Source organism: Thunnus maccoyii, chromosome 1 (assembly GCF_910596095.1).
Source record: "Thunnus maccoyii chromosome 1, fThuMac1.1, whole genome shotgun sequence".
NCBI classification, from domain to species: domain Eukaryota; kingdom Metazoa; phylum Chordata; class Actinopteri; order Scombriformes; family Scombridae; genus Thunnus; species Thunnus maccoyii.
The window spans coordinates 34,948,484-34,972,289 of NC_056533.1; the positions used below are offsets into that span (position 1 = coordinate 34,948,484).

General features: G+C 40.2%; 1 protein-coding gene across 1 annotated transcript; it reads left to right on the forward strand.

Annotated features, from left to right (window-relative positions):
* The first annotated feature begins 384 nt into the window (after positions 1 to 384).
* wdhd1 (WD repeat and HMG-box DNA binding protein 1) lies at positions 385 to 23,367 on the forward strand. The gene is given in 27 exon segments (XM_042418217.1): positions 385 to 495; positions 775 to 869; positions 2,376 to 2,487; positions 2,992 to 3,143; positions 4,871 to 4,982; positions 6,557 to 6,607; positions 6,729 to 6,824; positions 6,978 to 7,070; positions 8,132 to 8,238; positions 9,029 to 9,182; positions 9,406 to 9,613; positions 9,882 to 10,066; positions 10,178 to 10,362; positions 10,680 to 10,921; positions 12,177 to 12,314; positions 12,402 to 12,558; positions 14,275 to 14,302; positions 14,304 to 14,390; positions 14,557 to 14,688; positions 14,771 to 14,997; positions 15,800 to 15,912; positions 16,028 to 16,084; positions 16,338 to 16,369; positions 16,514 to 16,678; positions 17,498 to 17,637; positions 17,885 to 18,020; positions 22,774 to 23,367. Coding segments are annotated over 26 exon segments (3,390 nt in total). The 5' UTR covers positions 385 to 495; positions 775 to 792; the 3' UTR covers positions 22,978 to 23,367.
* The last annotated feature ends 439 nt before the right edge of the window (positions 23,368 to 23,806 follow it).

The window sequence follows — 23,806 nt, forward strand, 5'->3', positions numbered from 1 at the left end:
TCTTCATCTGAAAAGTCACTAAAGCTGTCAAATAAATGTCGTGGAGTAGAAAGTACAATATTTCCCTCTGAAATGTAGTGGAGTGGAAGTATAAAGTAGCATGGAAATACTCAAGTAAAGTACAAGTACCTCAAAATTATACTTAAGTACAGTACTTGAGTAAATGTATTTTCCACCACTGAAAATCACCTTGTCAAGATCAGAAACTTTACATCTTTACATTTACTACCATACAATTTCTCATAAAAGTTAAATCTACTCATATATAACATTATGTGCTTTAATTATGCCAGATTTTTGCAGAAACAGCAGTAATCCGGACAGAAAAAAACCTTGAATCTGACTCATCCTGTGCGCCTAAAATGTAGGAGGAGTTTCGGATGTTGCGTCATGACGTAGCAGGCGGGAGTTGTGACGCTGCGTTTCCTTGTTTTCAACGCAGCGCGGGAGATTCAGGAGAAGAGGAGAAGTCTGTGGCGTCACCCGCGGAAAGAAGTAAGTTATATTAACACTTTATTTTTCAAGTTATGAACTGTCAGTTAGCTCTGACTTCTTCGTGTTGTCTGATTTAAACGCGCCATCATGCTGTAAACACGTTTTTTAAATTAATTTGACGGTTGAAATCGCTCAGCCAGCTGCGTTTGCTTTATTGTTAGCCGAGCTCCTCAGCTAGCTGCCATCTGAAGCATGGGAGACGGTCCTTGTGGTGTATAGATGTGTCAGAAATGTTGTAACTTCACGTGTTAATCACTGTTTTATTTTCCTGTTCGTCAGTCTGGTGGTTTTCTTAAAATGCCGTCTGAAAGGAAGCCGATGCGCTACGGACACTCGGAGGGACACACCGAGGTCTGCTTCGATGACACTGGGAAGTATGTTATCTATTATCATCTTATCATGACTTTATTTATATAACTGTAACAAAATCCTCACTGTCTGTCTGACAGCTAATAGGATCTGACTGTGTCGTGAGTGTTACTGGAGTCTTTCACTATGTCATGCTCATTCATTACAGCCTCTTTATACAAAATTAACATCAAATCAGTAGCTTTTTACAGTTTAGCTCCTCTCACTGGTGCAGACAGCTATTTATTGAGCTATTAAAGGATGAGCCTGGTGATTTTCTATGTTTTTCTTATTGTCAACAAATCTCATGTGCAAACCAACAATAAACTGATCTACTTACAAGTATTGTGTGTGTATCCAAAGCCTGATATATCTTATTCATCCATTGTTGTCCAAAAACGATTAAAAACACGTCAGTTAGCCACATCACTGCATTGGGTGACACATTCCTTCATTACCATGAAAAGTGTGGTTACTTTAGTTTGGTTAGAAATGGCTACAAATACTAATAAGTGTCAAGTTCTCACTCTCTGAGAAGTATTCCTGACTCTGACATTGTAAAATTCTCTAAGAAGTTTAGTACAAAGTCTTCCTGGCACGGGACTACTTTCTGATGAGTGAAAACTAGGTTGTTGTTTTTCACTTTAAGAGCTGTTTCTAAATTAACTAAAGTAACCACACTCTTCAGGAACAAAGGAACATGTCACAGCTGTGTGGCTCATTGATGTGTCTTTAATAGTTTTTGGACAACAACAGAGGAATAAGATGTATCAGGCTTTGGATACACACACAATACCTTTTTAGTAGATCAGTTCATCGCTGGTTTGGCTCTGCACATGAGATTTGTTGACAATAAGAAATATAGAAAATCACCAGCTTTATCCTTATATAGGCCTAGTTTGGTACTGAACTAAACAGTGCGATGCAGCAACAGATTGAACTTACCAGTAAAGTGAGGATAATCAAAACAGCACCTTAGCATTATGAAAGATGATGCGTTTATTACTTTTTTTTAGAAAAAACTAAAAGTAACTATGTAGTCAGTGACTATGAATCTTTTGAAATGATTTGAATCACTAAAAAGATTTATAATTTCTACTTCTAGTCTCCTGCCTTCAGCTCAGTGCAAGCTGGACTTACATGTATCTATGATCCACCTCATGACTCTGAATAGAAACAAAGTAAACTCTTATATAAATGTACATGTGTTCATTACAAAAGAGAGATAGAAGACAGATAGATAGATGATATGAAACTTTATTCATTTATTGATGAATTGAATCACATAGACTACACTTTAAGTACTGTAATAGTGTTGTATTAAGTGATTTAGCTGCTAGTAAAGCTGGTCCAAGCTTGCACACTGAATTAACTCAATCAATTAGTTCTCAATCATCTTGTTGAACAGCTTAACTTTCTAAATAGACAAAACAATCCTGTGAAGTTTGTTCAACCAGTTTGACACTATGTTACTTTTCCTTTTGCTGCACAAAATTTGCTGAAAAATCTGACCACAATCAAATCTTCCTCAGGTTCATTGTAACCTGCGGAAATGATGGAGATGTTCGGATATGGGAGGGTCTGGATGATGACGACCCGAAGTTCATCACTGTCGGGGAAAAGGCGTACTCTCTGGCTCTCAAGGTTGGTTTTCTGTTGCTGTTGTTTTGCTGCTTAAGTTGTTTTGTTGATTCATGATATTTGATTGATTTCTAGACACTTTGTTATGAGTCAATGCAATTTATAAAAATTAAGTACAATTTTGAGGTACTTGTGCTTTACTTGAGTATTTTCATGTGATGCAACTTTATGCTTTTACTCCTCTACATTTATTTAACAGCTTTAGTTACTTTTCAGATGAAGATTTAACATAATGAATAATATAACAAGCTTTTAAAATACAACACATTGTTAAAGATGAAACCAGACCCACACTGATGCTTCAGTATTAATAATCTAATGATGTCATATATAATAATATATCAGTCAGAGGCACCAAACCACTACTTTTACTGCAAAACTTTAACTACATCAAGCTGCTAATACTTATGTACTTTTACTGAAGTAAAGGATCTGAATTCTTCTTCCACCGCTAGCTGTCGGTTATCGATCGAGACGTGTACTGTAATTCCGACTTTTCCTCCGCAGAACGGCAAGCTTGTGACAGCAAGTTCCAACAACACAGTGCAGATCCACACGTTTCCCGACGGGGATCCTGACGGCATCCTGACCCGGTTCACCACCAACGCCACACACGTCACCTTCAACAGCAGCGGCTCGAGAGTTGCTGCCGGCTCTAGGTACTCAGACAACGGACATGTTTCAAATTATGATCTCTTTCGAAAAACAAAATGATGGATTGTATTCATTTTAATCTATCAGACGGGTGTAAATCTGCTACATGATAAAGGGTGGGGTTTTTTTTTTGCATATTGCTTTTATAGGATAGGAGATGCAAGAACAAAGAAGGGGGGATGACATGCATATGTAGGCCAATATGAATGTTATATTAATCTATTAATACAGATTATTTCAAGGGGAATTGCAAAGGATCAAGATTGAAGTTATTTTGGTGAAGCTGTGATTAAGGAGAGACTGTCTCACTCTGACTGAACACGTTTTAAATGAAAGTGAACAAGACACGAGTTCCCAAAGTATTGTGCCCTCATTAGGATTTAAACGATTATCATAAATATAACAGGACATGCTTCCCCTTCACTTTTAAGTTCAGCTCTGATGTTGCTGAATCTGTGACGCTGCAGGATCCATGTAAATGTCGGCTAGATATGATCAAAGTTTAGATGAGTGTGGGGATTGAATCGTATAGCTTAGATGGAGGAAAAGGCTAAAGGAGGAGGAGGAGGAGTTGATGTGAACCAGTAAAGACAAAGCTGAAGGTGGCGTTTAATACCCTCTGGCAAGAAAAATCTTACTAATGTGATGCACTGCTCTTATCTTGTATGTTTGCTGGTTGAGATAAACTGTGAAATATCTCTGAGAGTAGAGCAGTACTCTTTCAATCTCAATCAAATGTTAGCATGAATGTCAAAGGATTAGCTGATGGGAATGTGAGCCCAGCGTAAGTTCACTGTATTTAGCATCTTAAAAGTCAGAGTGGAAACCTCATTTAACTCTTGTCAACAAAGCAAATTATATATTGTGTCTTCATCAGAGTCAAAATGGACAAAGAAAATGCATATATAGTATAATCAAGCTAGAAACATTACTCTGTTTGCACTATAAAGGCTTCAAAATAGTGTGTAAATCATTTTTAAGACTCATAATACTTAAGTGAATTCATGTATTTATTAGTTAGCATGTTTTTATCCTCCTATGTGGACGTCCAGCTGCCTGAGCAGATTCATCCTGAGATATTTTCCATCAGTGATGGGAACGTCACTTTCATTCTGTCAAACTGTGCACGTCTTCTCCGCTCCGGCCGGTGAATGAAGCCGTCGTGCTTAACGTGTCTGTCGTGTTCAGTGTGGTGCATGCTAAGACTAAACCAGACTATGTTCTTGTTTTATTCAATATTGTTCTTCCAGTACCGGATGAGCTGCACACAACGATGTACCTGGAAGATATTTCCGCCTCTCAGACACAGCAGCGTGTTTGATTGGTTTCTGATTAGTCTTGATTGGAGATAAACGTCTGTTTGCTGCCAGAAATGATTTGTCCTAAACAGGTTTATCATGGCAATAAAAGCACAGAGCATGGCGCTTTATCGATGCTGCTGTTTTCACACTGAGTCATTTCTGTTGTGATATCGATCGTGAAAAATTCAGACATCTGAGGCCGTTAAGGCGGATTTGGCATCTGCATCCCGGCGGACGTTGGAGGAAATCAGGATTATTTTTGCTTCTCTTGTTCATCGATTTGACAATTTTGCACACGTGTTGGCTCACAGCTGACCTTTCCCTCCAGTCCGCCGCTGCTGCTCACCGGCGGGCGGGCAGCCGCTCAGGCGTGAGCGCAGATTGTCTGCACATGTATTCTTAATTTCTCTCTCTTTTTTTTTTTTCCTCAGTGACTTCATGGTTAAGGTGGTGGACGTGGCGGACAGCAGCCAACAGAAAACACTCAGAGGCCACGAAGCGCCTGTTCTCAGTGTCACCTTTGACCCCAAAGATGACTTCCTGGTGGGTTGATCTTTTTTTCTGGACGGCAGAAATACAACAGAGAGGTTGTTTTCTGTTTGTGTGCTGGTGATTATGAAGGTTTTGGTCTTAAATTTGCAACCAAAGGATGGTAAAACTGTTTGGTTACCTTCAAAAATGGTTACCTGCTGCAATAAACTGTAACTTTTTGAGATGATACATGAAGACCTGATGAACTAAAAGGAAAAAATTTGTTTTGGCAGTTTTGCCTTTTATTTGACAGCCAGTAGAGAGCGAGCAAGACAGACAGGAAACATGGAAAGAGAGGGAAAAATCAACAAACGCAACACTTTGACTATATAACATACAGTACTCCAATACAACCGTACCACAACATACACCTTCTGAAATTACCGAAGTATTGAATCAACACCTCTTTGACTCTCACCATTAGTGCAGATCATCTAAATTTCGTTGAACTATTGTAATGATTCGTGCAATGATGCACAAAACCTTTTCTTACAAGGTTTATACGTCATCTGGTTTATTTCATTTAAAGTAGACGCAGCAGCCGGATCTACTGTCTCGTGTCAGGTTGATGTTGTTTTTTATAAGCATTCAGTGAGGTTTGGCATTTGCTTCTGTGGCTGCAGCTGGAAATATGGTTTGTGTGTTTGTTTTATGATTGCATGAGCACGTTTATGTTTGTTTTTTCGTCTCTATTTCGGACCCGCCTCCCGACAGCAATTAAATTAAACCAGCTTGCCTGACGTGCAGGTCCACACCCTTCTCTGCATTGGTTCACAATGTTTGCGTGAATCTTCAGAGAAGCATAATTCCAGCTTGAGACTCACGACTGTCGAATGATCATCGTTTTGTCGATATCAAAATGTCAAGATGTTCGTATTTTATTGTCCAGCACAGTTGGATAGATACTTGGACATTTGTCATGAATCATGTCTCAGATTTTCACAAAGAAGAAATTTCTTTATTTATATGAGAAAATAAGTTTGTCTGTTTGAGACCTGAGACACATTTTCAGTGTATTAGGGGGGCGTTCACACTGACATCAGCTCGACAAAACATTGCAGCGATCGTCCAGTAAAAAAGTTGAACCGGGGCTCAACTTTTGCCTCAACACAACGTCATCCAGCAAGGCGCTGCGTCAGCCAATCATTTACATGCAGAAGCAAGTTCCTGGTGGATTATTTTGTAACATGAACGCAGTTTTTCTGCTGTTGCTGCTTTGAAAACTTTGCAGAGTTATAATATGCTTTCTGTGATGAGTGTTACAAACCGCTGTGCAGTGTTTTGTTATCTGATAAACCTGTAAATGCATTAATCTGAAGCTCCAACTTGACTTCCTGGATTGTATTTCATCGTCTCGTCAACGCAGCCCCTTTACGCTGTATTAACACACTTAGTCTTCAGTCTTCCAAAAGCCACACAGTTATCAGGCCTCACATCGTTATAACACCACGACATCATTTCACTCAAAGACTGATAAATGATGAGTTATCGCCCAGCTCTACTCTGAAGCTGTCAGTGTGGGTGAGTATCATGTGACCTGAGCAGACTGGACTGTTTGTTTTAACCTGGTCTTGTTTCTCTGCCAGGCGTCAGCCAGCTGTGACGGCTCCGTCGTGGTGTGGAATATTGAGGAGCAGGTACGTGAGTGTTTCAGCGTCTCGCTCTCAACTGAATTAATCCACACAACAAACATTTATTTATTTATTGTTTATTACACGGCCGGTCTGTCAGATGCTGATCTGCTTTGTGTCCCTACAGACTCAGGTGATCAGTTGGCCTCTGCTGCAGAAGAGCAATGACGTCAGTAACGCCAAATCTCTGTGTCGACTGGCCTGGCAACCGAGGACGGCAAAGGTCAGTGACACAATCGTTTGATTGGCTGAGCCTGCTGCGTTTAATCAGCTCATAGAAAACCAGGTTATTGGTTATAATCTAATCAATGTGTGAGACAGAACAGTATGCTTATATCACAAAATAACAGATAATTGTGTTTATGTGCGCTGTCAGTTTTTAGCAGTTCCCGTGGAGACCAAGGTGCACCTGTACGAGCGAGGGTCCTGGGATCATGTGACCACGCTGTCTGATGACCTGCTGACACAGGTGAGGTCCAGATGAACACACACACACACACACACACACACACACACACACGTTCATGGTCACGTCATCTTCAGTGAGGGCATGACCTCGAGATTTACACAATACAGTCAGAGATTTCCTGTCAGATTCTGTTAATTTAATAAAAATCCAGTCAGACAAAGACTATCAGCCGCACTGACTGTTATTCAGATTGTTTTATTTAAATGGTTACGGGCGGGTGAAGATACAATATTAAATTATTGATTGAATCACAAGCAAAAAGCAAAGATTAGAAAAACAACTTTTAACAGAATTGATGATCAGAAACCTTTTTTTTCTGCTTCTGACCACATTATCTTATGTCTAGAGCTGCAACTAACGATTATTTTCATTATCAATTAATCTGTCTAGTATTGGTTTGGTTGTTTGATCCTTAAAATGTCAGAATATGGTGAAAAATATCAGATCAATGGCTTCTTTTGTACCATCCAACAGTCCACAAGCTGAAGATATTCAGTTTACTGTCATTGAAGACTAAAGAAACCAGCTAATATTCACATTTGAGAAGCTGGAATCAGAGAATTTTGACATTTTATTTTGAAAAAAATCCTCAAAACAATTGGATATCAAAATAGTTGCTGATTAATTTATTAGCGGGCAGCTAATCAATCAACTAATCATTGCAGCTTCACTTATGGTGTGACTGGGAACCACTGTGTTACACTATATAACTGTGATGCTTGATGCAGATGTTTAAAAGGAAACCAAACATAGAAATCATGTGATGTTAATTTTGACAGAACATTTTCATAATTTCATAAAAAAATAGGGATATAAATCAGAGTTTGGTAACACTTTCCATCTCATTCATTTAGCTAAATTTACCTCCTGTGTTGTTTCTTTTTCTTTATCTGATGTTCAGACATAAAACGCCTCTCTAACCGTCATCAGCGTGACGTAAATATCTGATCTTGATACAATCTGAAGGCACAGAAATGACGAGTGTGCTTGAAATCATCCATTAGTGATCTGCTTTTATTTTAAATACCTTTTTTTTTTTCCAACCTGTGTTTCCTCTCCAGCCGATCAACGTGCTGGTCTGGTCTCCGTGTGGACAGTTCCTGGCGGCCGGCAGCGTCGGAGGTTTACTGACGGTGTGGGACGTCAACAGCAAGCTGTGTGTGGAGAGGTACGCGATGGAAATTATAAAAGTAGTTTGTGTTTGACGAATAAATGCTTAAAAATGTTTATAAATGATGCTAAATTACAGATTTTTAACTAATTTGATATTTAAGTTAAATATTCAGAACTTGCTGTTGAATAATGTCTTTAAATGTTGATGACTGCTGGTGAAATTTAAATGAAAGCATCTTGATGCTAACTGGTCAATGTGGTGTTTGCGTTTTTTATTTTTCATGCTGTTTTGATGTCTAAACTCTTGCTAGCGGCCCGTACAGACTCACAGTGTTTGATGTACTTTTTGAGCCGTATCGTTTGGTGCAAGAGTAAAAGTCACACAGTTGTTAAAATAAAATAAAATAAAATAAAATAAAAGGTTAATCTTCTGGTGAGCATGAATGTGCTTCATAGCGCCCTAATGGTGTCCAGGAAGTGACCAACACAGATTTCATCCTCTGTAGACAAGAGCTCGATGAATACTGGAATCTTTAGACTCATATCTAATGTTTCTGAATGTTCAGTCAGATTAATAATCATTTGATCTGATAGTTTTTAGCACAATTTTAATCAAACTTTTTGCTAGTTTTAGACTAATGTGGCTGCTTGTGTTTAGACATTTAACATTTGAGAGGTTTTGCTTTTGTTCAGTGAAAAATGGTTTTGCAGAAAGGCGTGTTTATGCATTTCAAAGTAAAGTAAAGTAAGGTACCTGGTCCTAACTGGGGGTCCAGTACCAGAACATTATGAAACAACAGACCTTCAGGATGACTCGAGTTGAAGTCGTCTCTTCTCCGCTGCAGGCAGAAACACGAGAAGGGCTTCACGGTGTGCGGTCTGGCCTGGCACCCGTCAGGCAGCCAGATCGCCTACACGGACACGGAGGGCTGCCTGGGCCTGCTGGACGGACTCAGCACCTCCTCATCTACCTCCATCACCACGACAACCACCACCAAGGTACCACACAGAGAACACCGCACCTCAGTGTGTCTTTAAACTCAACTACGGTGAATTAAAAAGCAACATGTAGCTGATTTTCAGCCTCTGTCGTGTCCAAACTATGCAGATATTTTCTAAAATTGTACTTTTTGCTCTTTAAATGACATTACATCATCCTTTTTTTCTACCATTAACATCAAGTCACCATTGTGCTGCTAAATAACTCTCTATCTGTCATCAGGCGACGGCTAAAAAGCCAGAAAAAGATTATGACGACCTGTTCGATGACGATGACGACAGACTCATGGACGAAGGACAGAGCGACACCAACTCCCCGGCTAAGAAAGCCATCGCCGGGGGCGACGACGATGACGACGACGACATCCTCATGCCTGCGACGGGGCGGGTGAGGAACAGAGGGGCGATCCTGGATGATGAGAACTCGCTGGGTGAGTGAGGAGAAGGATAATGAATGAAAATGATGAAGTACAGATGGTGTAAATAGTGGTTTAATAAGGTTTTGATGAATCTATTAATCATCAGGTCTATAAAATGACAGAAAAGAATGAAAGATGTTTATCACAAGAGGCCGAGGAGCTTTTCTGATGTCTCGCTTTGGACAAATCCTAAAGATATAAAACAGAAAATTAGCGATTATAGCGAGAATTTCTGAGAATAAATAAATAAAATGAGAATATCTCCGCTGCCTCCCTTCAGATACAGGCTCCCTGAGGCTCGGTCAGGGTTTATACGGGGACGATGACGACGCAGGCAGCGCCGTAGAACCAGCAGCCGCCCCGCTGGTCCCCTTGCGTCCCGTCTACGAGGGACCCCTGCCGACGCCGCCCCAGAAGGCCTTTCAGCCGGGCTCCACCCCCGCTCACCTCACTCACCGCTTCATGGTAGGACGTGTCCCTGTGGGATGATACCCAGAGCCCTAAAATATCTCAACAGCTATCGGATGTGTCACTATGACGTTTTGTAACCGTAGTAACAGTTAAAATCTGCTTCAGATGTGGAACTCGGTGGGGATTGTTCGAGGCTACAACGACGAGCAGGACAACGCCATCGACGTGGAGTTTCACGACACGGCCGTGCACCACGCCATGCACCTCACCAACTCGCTAGGTCACACCATCGCCGATATTTCCCAGGAGGCCGTGCTGCTCGCCTGCCCCAGCACAGACGAGCTCGCCAGGTACGCCCATCATCATTTCCTGACATGATATGTCTACTAAGACAAGGCTGCAAGTAAAGATTATTTGCATTATTTATCCAATTTAATGGTTGTATCTGTAAAATATCAGGAAATGGTGAAAAACATTCCAGTTATAATATCTTAGAGCCTTTAAATGTTTTTGTCTGATCAACAGTTTAAAGATATTTAGTTTATCATTTATGACACAGAAAAGCTTCAAATTCTCACATTTGAGAGGCTGCAACAAGCAAATATTTGGCGTTTTTGCTTAATAAATGACTGAAAAGATGAAAAGATCTCTCTCGTCCGTCTCCCAGTAAGCTCCAGTGCCTTCACTTCTCATCTTGGGACACCAACAAGGAGTGGATGGTGGACCTGCCGAAGGGCGAGGACGCGCGGGCGCTGTGTCTGGGTCAAGGCTGGGCGGCGGTCGCCACCAGCGCGCTGATGCTCCGGCTCTTCTCCGTCGGGGGAGTCCAGAGAGAAGTCTTCAGCCTGCCGGGACCCGTCGTCTGCATGGCGGCGCACGGAGAGCAGCTGCTCATAGTCTACCACCGGGGTACGTGCACACACACGCACACACACATACACACACACACACACACACACACATACACACACACAACATAAACTGACCAAGACGACTGTCAAACACTACGAAAGGGTAAAATATCTTGTTGAGAAGCAGACGGACAGATATAGGTCTGCAAATAACTATTAAAGTAACTCTTCTTTTCATCATTGATTGATCTGTCAGTTGTTTTCTTGATTCATCGATTATCCGTTTGATCTATAAAACATCCACTATAATATCCCAGAGCATCATTAAATCTCTTATTTTGTCCAATAAACAGTCCAGAACCTGCAAACATTCAGTTTACTGTCTAAAACACCAAGAAAAGCAGCAAATTCTCACATTTATGAACCTGATAACCATCAAATTTTTGGCATTTTTGCTTAAAGAATTACCTGAAGGATCAATCAATTATCAAAATAGTTGCAGGTTAATATTCTTTCGATTGACTAATTGATTAATCGACTATTAGTTGCAGCGTGAAACAGGTATGATACTCCAAAACTGGAATACATTTGAAAGCAAACACTATATCTGTGTTGCTTTCATTTTCTTTACATATATTTTTGTCAGTGTCTCATAAAGCAGCTAAATGTTTGAAATAGATATAATTATTTATAGGAAATAAATATCTGAGTCTTTTTTGCCCAAATGCTCCTGTTTGGAAACGGATCACCTTATACAATATGAACTGTATCAGTGAGAGAGTTTGAGTTTAGGACGAGGCGCGCAGGACGGCATGTTTGTGCAGTCGGCTTTGATCAGGTGGCGTCTGCAATTTATATTTGCATTCAAATTTTTGTTTGCTCGGTACATTCAAGACTTAAAACAAAGCGGTCACGAGGAGAGGATGACTTAATAAGCTGCATTTATTGCTTAAAATAAGCCGTCCCTCTCTCTTCTTCCCCAACTGTATGTTTGCTTGAGTTTTGGAGAAAAATGTTGATGTATTTATATATTTGTGCTCACATTAGCTAACCTGCATCCCGTATGATCTGCAGTAATTTAAAGAGACTCTGATGGCATCAAGAGTTTCCCAGGAAACGACACAGAGGTTGACTCACAGTGTCGCACAAAGAATGAATGAATTCTGAATGAATGGATATTCGGCCTGGTCGGGGTTCTCGGTGTACAATTAAAGGGGAAACACTGTGTATTGATTCAATTATTGAAGCATCAGTCCTCACACAGCCATTTCCTTTTCTTATTTTAAAGTATGTGTCTCATTTCACGTCATCAGCTACTGGTTTCGATGGAGACCAGGCCCTGGGAGTCCAGCTGCTGCAGTTTGGTCGAAGAAAGAGGCAAACCATCAACGGCGAACCCCTCCCGCTCTCCCACAAATCCCACCTGTCCTGGCTCGGATTCACCGCTGAGGGTAAACGCACCGACAACTACACCCTAGTTTGTTTACATACTTTTCAGTTTAGGATCGTAAGATGACAACCAGGTTGTGGTTTTTCAGGAACGCCGTGCTACGTGGATTCGGAGGGGATGGTGCGGATGATGAATCGCTCTCTGGGCAACACGTGGACTCCGGTGTGTAACACCAGAGAGACCTGCAAGAGCAAATCAGACCACTACTGGGTGGTCGGAGTTCACGAGAACCCTCAGCAGCTCAGGTGAACTTTCTGCTACGTCTCATCTCCACAAACACCCGTCGGCTGAGACGTTCACACCTGAGGAGTTGGTTTTATATGTTGATCTTTTGAAATATTTTGATCGTGTTACAGGCATGAAGCAGATTACTGACATGTAGGTTTTACTCTGAAGGATCTTACAGAAACTAAACAAGAAGAAGTGTGAGATTTGAGTAATTCGATGGGGTTTTTTTGTTAAAATAATTATATTATAATAATAATAATAATAATAATAATAATAAACTTTATTTATATAGCACCTTTCATAACATAAAATGCAGCTCAAAGTGCTTTACAGAAAGAGGTACAAACAAACAAGCAGGCAAAAAAAAGATATTTTATAATATTAAAAGAAAGGAGAAAGATAAATACAAAGAGGTAAGAGGATAAAAGGAGGTAAAATCATGAGATAGAAAAGATAAAACAGGTAGTAAATAAGCCGATAACAGTAAAAGGCAAATAAAAGGTTGAGTTAATTAAAAGCAAGACCATAAAAATAAGTTTTGAGCTGCTTCTTGTCTAATGTGTGGCGGGAGTTTGTTCCAGATCTTTGGTGTGTATCTCCAAAAAGCTGAAAGCCACCTCATCATAACTTTTTTGCATTTTGTTTGTGGCACATTTAACAAGCCAGCGTTAGGCGACCTGAGTGAACGGTTTGGAACATATTCTGACAAGTAATCTGAGAGATATGAAGGTGCTCGAGACCTTTTTGGGCTTTAAAAACAAGTAAAAGAATTTTAAAATCTATCCTCAACGTTACAGGTAGCCAGTACAATGACACTAATACTGGTGTAAATGTTCCCTTTTCCTAGTTTTGGTTAAAATTCTTGCTGAGTTTTGAACGAGTTGCAGCCGATCAATGGTTTTATTTGGTAAACCAGTATAAAATGCATTACAATAATCTAAGCGTGAAAAAAACAAAGGCATGAGTGAGTTTCTGGCATCTTCCAAAGTAATTTAGGGTCTGGCTCTCGCAATGTTTCTTAAATGATAAAAAGCTGAAGTTTTTTACTTCTGGTTTAATCTGTTGAGCCACATTTCCAAGCCTGCATGAAAGGTCTTCACTTTGTGCTGATTATAAGAACTTCTGTTTTATCTTTATTTAATTTAAGGAGGTTACCACTCCTTAATACCATAATAGTAAATCAATTGTATGATAATATTTACACAATAAATTACACATAAAATCGAACCAGGATGTTTATGTAGCATCAGAGAGAGAGAAAGTTATCTGAACACCGAAGTCAGAAGACGCAAAAATAAGCATAAAAATGTGAATTTGGTTGTTTTTTTTTTGTTTTTTTTTTAATTAATAAAGTTTCTGTTAAGCAGCTGACGTTTCCGAGAAGCACCTGAACGCATCATCAAAGAAGAGCGTTAAAACCGTCTCTACTAACAGCTGGATGATCACATGATGACAGCAAAACTTTAATGAATTAAAGAAATAGCAACTACATTTTCACTGTGATGGATCAACTCTTCATACTGAAATCATCTGAAACTGAAAGTTTGAGCTTCAGACTTTCAGAAATCGTCAACAGGACAATAAAAAACATCTGATCTGTAGTTGGAGGGATATAAAAGTGTGGTACCTTAAATTCAAACTGCTTTAAAGTATTTAATGATGATGTCATCTTGTTGTTTTTGCTGGTTAATCATTATATTTTGGTTTTCTTCTGTCTGTTTTTGTCCTGTCAGGTGTATTCCATGTAAAGGCTCCAGGTACCCCCCCCACCCTGCCCAGACCTGCTGTGGCCATCCTGCCCTTCAAGGTGCCGCTGTGTCAGACCACCACAGAGAAAGGACAGATGGAGGTAAACCGAGACGGCTCGCTCAAATGAACCGCACAGATGTTCACCGATGAACCGCATGTGATGCTTTCACAAAGATCCGGTTTAAAGTTACATATTTCTCTTAAATTTGACTTTGAAGTCCAGAGTTTCCATCCCGTCTGTGTCTCCTCCTCTGTCTGTCCTCCAGGAGCAGTTCTGGCGTTCAGTCCTCTTCCACAACCACTACAGCTTCCTGTCCTCCAGCGGTTACGAGATCGACGAGGACGGACAGAGTCAGTCGCAGAAGGAGCAACAGGAGCTGCTGATGAAGATGTTTGCAGTCAGTATTATAACCGCTGACGTCTAAGTGTTGTTGCTCTCTGGCGTCTCCTGATGAATGAATCTTGACGTTTCTCTTCCAGTTGTCGTGTAAGCTGGAGAGAGAGTTTCGCTGCGTGGAGCTGGCCGAGATGATGACCCAGAACGTGGTGACTCTGGCCATCCGATACGCCTCCAGATCCAGACGCATGGCCCTCGCCCAGCGGCTCAGTGAGATCGCCCTGGAGAAAGCCAACCAGATCCAGGAAGAAGAGGCAGAGGAGCAGGAAGAGGAGCCAGACTACTCCAGTATCAGGCGGACCACATCTGGGTAAAAACACATGATGATGAAGTGAAGTTACACCAGATTCTGCTGTAGTTGCAGGACTGAACAGCTCACTGATGTAGAAAGTTCAGGTTTTATTTTACGTCATCCAAAACAACAAACCAAAGTGAATTAAGCATTTGAAGGTACTTTGCATAAAGTCCCTTTACTCCATGTGATTTTCGGTTGTCACACAAAGTTTACAAAGTGAGAGACGTGTTTAAACGTTACCATAGCGACCAGAGAGTGTTAGGGGGGCAGAGAGGATGTTACTCATGTTATGTTGTTGGTGCAATGTTATGAGGATGCTGCTAATAAAGTTGCATACGAGTACACAGTGGATTCAGGTTTATTATTATTATATTTAGAAAATACCACAGTTTATATACCGGTCGTATCATTTTAGTTTGTTGTATTTATTCGCCGCACCTCAAAGGCCGGTCCGTTAAAATATTGTCTGATATTAAACCGGTCCGTGGCGCAGAAAAGGTTTGGGACCTCTGCTCTACATCATATAACGACACAAGTATTAAAAAGTGATACCCAGCCTTATATTGTGCGATGATATAAATCTGACCCACAAAACTTTGGGACAGATATCGATTTGCTCCTGTTTATTTACACTCAGCACTGAAACTCAGCTGCTCGCCTTGTTGCTAAAAGTCCGGCTGCTCCTTCAAACTGCTGCTTGAAGCGCGGTAACGTACACGTACAGCAGTACAGCGAGTGAAACGTGTGTTTTTATATCCTCTACTGTGCTCCGACAGAAGGGAAAGTCACGTGATTCATTGGTTTATTATCTGGACAGGTACGGCAGCAGACACACTCAGGAGGAGGAGGAGGAGGAGCGCGAAGAAGAGCTTGAGGAGGAAGAGGACGGACAGGAGATGGAGACGGAGGAGTCGGCAGAAGCCCGAAAACGTCAGTTCTACTTCTTCTTCTTCTTCTTTTTCCCAGCTCTCTAGCTCTCTGTGTTCTCATCTAAAGCACAACATGTTCAGCTAACAATGTCCCATGAATGCATCTCATACTTCAGGTCTGAATCCGTTTGCTAAAGAGGCGAGTTCAACCGTAACGCCGTCTCCGACACCCGGTGAGTAAACACTGAATCATTCCTCAATCAACAGTCTGTATGTTTAAATAAATGCTTGAAATGGCAAATTAGTTTACATTAGACACACTGTCCTTTACCGTCTGTATTGAGACTGATTATTTATCTACAATCCAGACATCAGACAGTGTGCAGCCATGAACTGTAGAACATTTGATCCAGAGTGTGATATTGTTTTATATTCCTGCTAATACGGTAATTAAAATATTTTAAATGCCTCATATTTGTTTTGTAGTTGGTAAAGCGGGACGTGCAAACCCTTTCAAGGTAAGAGTTCAAGATATTTTCTCAGCTGCATCGTTTGTTTTTCTTGATATCTGATTATTTTAATGTGAATCAGCTTAAAGACTTTTAGAGACTCTCGTGTGTTAAGTGGAATAAGCGGTAAACGGTTTGATGGGATGCTCGCAGGTTCTCGGTGCGGCGAAACCTTCAGCTGCGGCCGGTCAGCCTCGAGTGACGAACATCCTGGACAACATGACGTCCAGCAGGAAGTCGGCTCCACTCGGCGGCTCTGCAGGGAAATCAAGCAAAAACCCCGTCCTCAAACCGCTGGCCCCCAGACCCAAAACAAAGGTATCATTATCTCCGAGCTTCTCCCAACAGATTTTTATTATATTTATATTCTGGGGCTCTACTGGAATATCTTTGCATGATTTACAGTTCAAATAACTCCTTATTTATCTCATACTGGCACCTTCATGCAGCCCCTCAGTTCAGCCTCCGTCTGAAACAGGCAGTTTAACTCCTGTCTATTTAACGCCCTCCTCCCAGTGAGCACACTCTCTTCTGATTGGCCAGCTTCTGAAACAATGTAAACAAACTATAATAGTAAGATTTCACTTCTTTTTCTCTCGTTCTTTACTTGAAATGGAAACAAATACATCTGTACACGTTCAACCCCAAATCTGATCTGAAATACGAGAATAAACAACGTGAACTACCTCTGCAACAAATATTACTGAACAGGTAATTATTTCTGAACATTAAAAGTAGAAAAACATTGCAAACGATGCATTCAGAGCAACCTGAAACCAGGGTTTTACATACTTTCACCTCAAGTTTCATAACACCTAGTTTTTAATATTATAAATATCATCTTGAGGTGATAACACCACTGATAACAGATACAATATATAATGCATACTTTAATAAATTGATAAAACCATAGATTTTATCTCTTTTTTTTAATATACTTTAATGGGAATGCAAAGAGCCTGCAGGTAATAATTTCACAGCATAGTGGAACCTGTTGCTCTGTGCATTTGACAACATGTAAGTTCAGCACCGTGCATGTTATGCTTCCACATGCCGGACTTGAGTGTAAAACTCGTTTTTGCACCTCGAGGCTTTCTGCTGATAAAACCTGTTTTTTGTTGTTTTTTTTCTGTGCAGACTCAGTCGACTCTGCTGCAGATGACCACCACAAAAGCGGCCAATAAGAAGAATCAGGCGAACACAGAACCGGCTGCAGATCAGCAGAAGCAACCAGACGTCCCGCCTCCAGCCTCTCCGGAGAACACGGAGAATAAAAGGTAAGAGATTTAAATCTGTCTGTGATATTATTACGTTTTTGGAACATAACCGTCAGCCTGCAGGCCAGAGTAGCTCAGCCTTAAAAATGAGATGGATTTTATGGATAAAACAAGGCAGATTGTAGCGTGAAACATCATTCTTGGCCATCTGGAGAAAGCTAACGAGTGGCCCTTGAGTTAGGATAATTTTGTTAAATGCAGACTAGTTTTCTCTAGTTTTTCTTATCTGTTGTGTGTTTCTGTTCAGACCGAAGACGGGCTTCCAGCTGTGGTTGGAGGAGAACAGGAAGAGCATCGTCGCCGACCAACCTGACCTGCAGGAGACGGACGTCATCAAGGAGGCGATGGGACGCTTCAGGACGCTGTCAGCGGAGGAGCGGCTGGTAGGAAACACTCGAGGGTTCAGAGAGGGCGCTTGTGCTGAATATATGTGTACCGTTTACTCGATATTTTGTGATGAACTGGTCTTTAAAAGTTTCAAATTTAACTGAATCCTGCAGAAACCCTGCACGTTTCCTGCAAAACAAATCAACAGCACAACAACCTTCAAATTACACCAGATATTAACTTAATTTCATTGTTTTTTAAAATTCAACGACAGTATTTCTTTGTGTTACCAAAGCACTAAAAGTGATCTGTTTTCAGTTCATCCTGCCTTGATGTAGTTTGCCCTGAAGAGTAAATTAACCAGTGAAACCATCAATTAAACTGTTGATCATCAGCTGCAGATCCATTAACTCGTCGTCACCGAGCAGCCTGAACACACGCTGCACTCAAATCCTCTCACATCTCTTTCCTTATTTTCACTTATATTTATAATATTATGTTGCTGCTGCTGTTGTATTCACACCTGAAGAAACAAATTAGAAAAACAGCACAACAGCAGATAAAATCTTTGCGTTCATAAAAACCTGGAGACGCAGTCTTCAGATTTATATTCAGGAGTCAAATTCACTAAGAAATCTGTCAAATTACTTCTTGAAATGTGCAAAAACATCTCAACATGTAGTTTTTATCAAAGCATTAAGACCAGACGCGTATTTGTGAATATTACTCTGATGCCAGAAGGATCTCCTTCACTTTTTCCTTAGTCTGCATTCACACCAAATCAGGCGGTGCAGCGAAAACGGCAGTCATCCCATTCATTTGAATGGTGGTAGTGCGGCTCGGCTGCAGCCGTTTTGGCTGCTGTTGCGCCGCACCGGCTGCAGTCCGGTCCCTCTGCCATGAGGGAGGACAAAGACGTTACTGGGACGACGGGAGGACATTTCTCTTTGTTTGATAACGTTAGTAAAGTTAGACTTTGCTGTCGGCTTCCTGACTCATTTTAAAAAAGACGAGAGAAAAAGAGAGAGAAAGAGAGCAGCGGTGGTCAAGCGAGGTAGAGAGTGAATGAAGAGAAGGAGCGCTGGTAGCGAGAAAGCCGAGAAAGTGAATCAGATCAATAAAACATTATTTTCTGATTGTTTCACAGCGGTTACATTGTAGAGCACAAATAAACACGCCCACAACCCCCCAGCACACCTCCGCTCGACCCTGCGGCTGAACGCAGCACCGCCTGATTTGGTGTGAATGCAGCCTTAGTCAGTGTGTTTACGTGCACTTAAGTAATCAGATTACTCTGTGATGACAGTTTATTTCAACAGTGAACCCCCTTTTAGCCTTTATTAGCAGGACATCAAGTAATAAATGTTTTATAACGTAATGTGGTTGTAAGCAGTTAAAAGGACATTTTAAGACGCCATAAATATAAGAACCTCTTTTAACCTGTTTGGACGTCGTTATCGGCTGTCGCTAACCACACTGCTGACTTTTGATCTATAAAGCCACAATATAAAAGATCAGGCTTGTTAAGAAAAAGACTGTAACACAAGTAGAGCTGCAACGATTAGTCGATCGTTAGAAAATTAATTTCCAACTCGTTTGATAATCCATTAATTTTTTTGTTTGTTTGTTTTTAAGAAAAAAAATGACAAAATTCTCTGTTTCCAGCCTCTCAAATAAATACATGAATGAATATTTTGTCTTCTATGATAATAAAATCTTTGGATTATTGACTGTCTGGAACAAAGCAATCAAGAAAATAACAGATTCATCGATAATGAAAATAATTGCTATTTGCCACCTCACACACGAGTCGTATCTGTCTCTAGTTTGATGGTTTATATAAACTAGAACTATATAAACTATATAAACTATATATATATATATATATATATATATATATATATATATATATATATATAAAAAGAAATAAACTTTTGTTTGATGTCAGTGTTTTGTGTGGTGTCATTAAAGTGTTTATAGTCAATATTTTTTTATAATAACTTTGTAAAATCAGATGCGTGGCTTGTAGTGTTGAAGCTACAGAGAATTATCAGCGACTCTGCAGCTCCGCTCGGCTTTACGGAGCTTTACAGTGAGTTTCAGCTCATTGTTTATCTGTCAGGCTGCAACGTTACTGTTTTAGTTCACTCTCAGCGCTCTCATAGTGTCGTTTTCAGAGAAAAAGCTGTAAAAAGCCACTGTACACTACCTGCTCAGCACCAAACGGCAAACACACAGTTAGCTGTAGACTAGCCGGTGAACATAGTGGAGCATTTAGCAGCTAAAGAGCCAGATATTTCCCTCAGGAGTCGGTAGAGAGCAAACACGACTCCAAATGAATGATCCTTAACTGCTGGGGGTGGAAATTAAACCCCAAAAATAGCAGATTTAAGATATTTTCACTGAAATACACCCAGATTTCTTTGACAGTAACAGTTAAAACCAATTTCCACCCAAATTTTCTGCCCCGACGCCTCCATGTCAGCTGCGGAGAGTCGATAGGTTACTAAATGAGGGCAGTGATGACGGACCTCATCCTTTCATCCACCTGAGTGCTGATAGACGTCAATCTGTGGGTTTGTATAGTAACCTGGTCCTGACCCTGCATACATCAAGGCTCTCAGCAGAAAACTGGATGACACTCCACGGACAGAAAGACAAGAGGAAGTGGATGTGAACAGGAGGAGGAGGAGGAGGAGGAGGAGGAGGAGGGACGCTTGTTGCCTGGGAACCTTGTCGAGTGTGTTTTGGCAGTGAGGGCACGAAGCATTTATCTTATGATAATACTGAGAGAGACAGTGAGTCGGTCAGTCTGCAGCGGAATAATGATCATCATACAGTTTTTGTGTATTTTAAAAGACAGTTGTAGCATCTGTGCTTTTTTTTCTTCTTTTTTAAAAAGATTTTTCACCACTTTTAATTGAATTCAGACAGTTTTTAATATCAAAAGTTGGGAAACTCCTTCGTAAATTGACCAAAATTCACTCAAGTCTAAGTTTCATGTTCTTAGAAGAAGCTTTTTGAGGCCTTGATGTGAATCTTTTGGGGGCCAATATTGTTGAATACATTTGCTATGTATATTGGTAATCAACACTCAATCTGTACTATGGCTGCAACTAACTATTATTTTCATTATTGATTGATCTGTTGATAATTTTCTCTTTTATGCCCTCAGTTGTTTGGTCTATAAAATATCAGAAAATGTTTCCCAAAGCCCAAGATGCAACCTAAAATATTGTAGAAGACTAAAGAAAATTATTCACATTTGAGAAACTGGAACCAGAGAGTTCAGGCATTTTTTTTTTTCTGAAAAACAGTCAAAACAATCAATTGATTATCATAATAGTTGATTAATTTTCTGTTGATTGACTAATCGACTAATCGTTGCAGCTTTAATTTGTATCTCTAATATTTGCTTTCTCTTTCTTTACCACTGCTGCGCTGAGTAAACGTCGGGAGACTCAGCAGCCACATTTCTCTGTTTAGCGTCGTCATGCTAGGCTAACATATTGTTGCTAACTTTGGAGCTAACCACCTCCACTTTTCCATCAATTGGGGAAACAACAGACTTTTCTTGGTCTTGACAAGCTGCAGCATTTATTAACTGACTCTTCCGTCTGCTCGGGAGGCTAAGTCAACAAACCGTGAAACAAACAGTAGTAAGATTTCGAAACGTCAACTTCTCAAATACATCCGTACGTTCGAGCCAAAATCCAATCCAATATATGAGAGTTAACAACGCATGGAACAACCTTAGCAACATTCTTAGCGATCAAGGCTGCAGAAGAGACGGCCGCTTATGTGCTTATGTGTCGAGCCGACGTCATCTCATCAGCAAGGTAGAAAAAAAACGTTGCAAATGAAGCGTTTAGATCAACAAGTTGTGGAACTTTGACCACGTTTAGCATCGATATCTGACATTATAACAGTAGATGTATAACAGAAAACCACAAAAAGCATTAATATGTCTCCTTTTTAAAATAAAAAATCAAATGAAACTCGGTGACTGCTGACGCTTTTGCACTGCATTTTGGCAGTGAGTGTTATTAGAAAGCTTAGAAAATGATCCTTTGGGGACATATTTACCCTGCTAACGTCTCACCCCGGGAGAGAGAGAGTGTGTGTGTGCTTGTGTGTGTGCGTGTGAGTGTGAGTGAGTTGCTTCCTAATCACATTATTCTGTGCAAATACAATAAAACGACAATTGAATAGCGAGACGTCACAGCTTGTCCCATCTACCAGCTCTGTAATGGTGCTGTTTATGTGTGTTTGCCTTTTTTGAATATGCATGGGGTTAATGGCAGTGCTTCACTGGGCGTCGGAGGTGAAGAGTGTGTGTTTTATTTGTTTGTATGTGTGTTTTTGTGTGTGTGTGTTTGTTTCTGTGTGTGTGGCTGCTGCTGCCAGTCCACTCACACCAGGCCTGATGATTCATCCCGGCTCCATTACGTCCAGGAAAGCGCTTCCTTTTGTCTCGGCTCTCTCGGAGAGAAAAGGGAGGAGAAAAAAAATAAATAAATAAATAAAAGCAAGAGGAGGAAAAGAGCCAGCAGGCCCAAAAGAGATGCAGCCTGTCAATAGTGATTATACATGACAGGATGCAATTTCAGACTGCACGGCTGAGTACGTGTGTGTGTGTGTGTGTGTGTGTGCGTTTAGTCATCGTCCATGTAGGTGTTTGGAGCCTGGATAGAAACAGATGAACAATAGAGAGATTCCCTTTTTTTTGTTTCTTTTTTCCATCACTTGTCCGATAATTAACATGTTCTCTTCATGTCCTTTTTTTTTTCTTTTAAAAATTTCATTCAGTCGTGGACAGAAAGAGCAAAAGGCCAGACTGGAGATGCAGCAGATCTGAAGAAGAGGAAAAGAGAAGGAGGAGGAGGAGGAGGAGGAGGAGGAGATGCGGAAAATGTAAACGGACAAACAGAAGCAGATGAAAATAGCGCCAAGAAGAAAAAATCTTTGGATCCTTCCTCCAAGCTTTCAGCGTTCGCTTTTAACAAAAACTAAACATTTAATAGTTTGATGTTTGTTTTTTGTTCAGACGACAGAAACAAAAGGATCAATGAAATGTATTTTTTCTTCCACAGGTGCTAAATCTTGTTCATTATATGTTCACTGTGCTTTGAGGCACTTAATAAAAAAAACATTTAAAGCCCTTAAATACCTTTAAAGTTAGTGATGGATCAGCGACATTCATCGACTCGTTCTAATAATCAAGTGTGATGGTTTTGTTTCTTATTGTTGTTTGTTTGATTTTACAGTTTAAAAACTCTTTACTGTATTTTAACAAGTGAAATAAATGTAAATGTTTGTTAATTCATGTTTCAGTCTTTGTTTTTCTTTTTCATTTAAAGCAGTGAAATGTCAGTAGAAACAATAAATCGCATGTAAAGTCCATCTCAGTACTCTCAGATTCTGGCACTCAACCCTGAGCCTGGTGGTTCCTACTGAAAATCTTTAAATACAGGTCTTTAAATATGCAGTTTCATATTTTTTAAAATACTCAGTAATTTCCTAAAACAGCAGAGCTCTAGGTTTTAGCAAATGTCACTCAAACAGGAGGAAATGGTGCTTTTTTTTTTTTTTTTTTTTTTTTTTGGCAACTATTTTCAGTTGCTGATGTGAAACAGATTGTAATAAGTATATCTGGTGAAACAAGAGTAGTGATGGCCAAGATGCAACCTGAAATGTTTAGCATCACAGAGGATTTAAGATGCCAGAAACTATTCACATTTGAAAAGCTGGAAACAGAATTTTATCATTTTATCCTAAAAAATGACTGAAAATGAAAAGTCGATTATGTCAAAAGTTTCCAATTAATTGTCTGATGATCAAC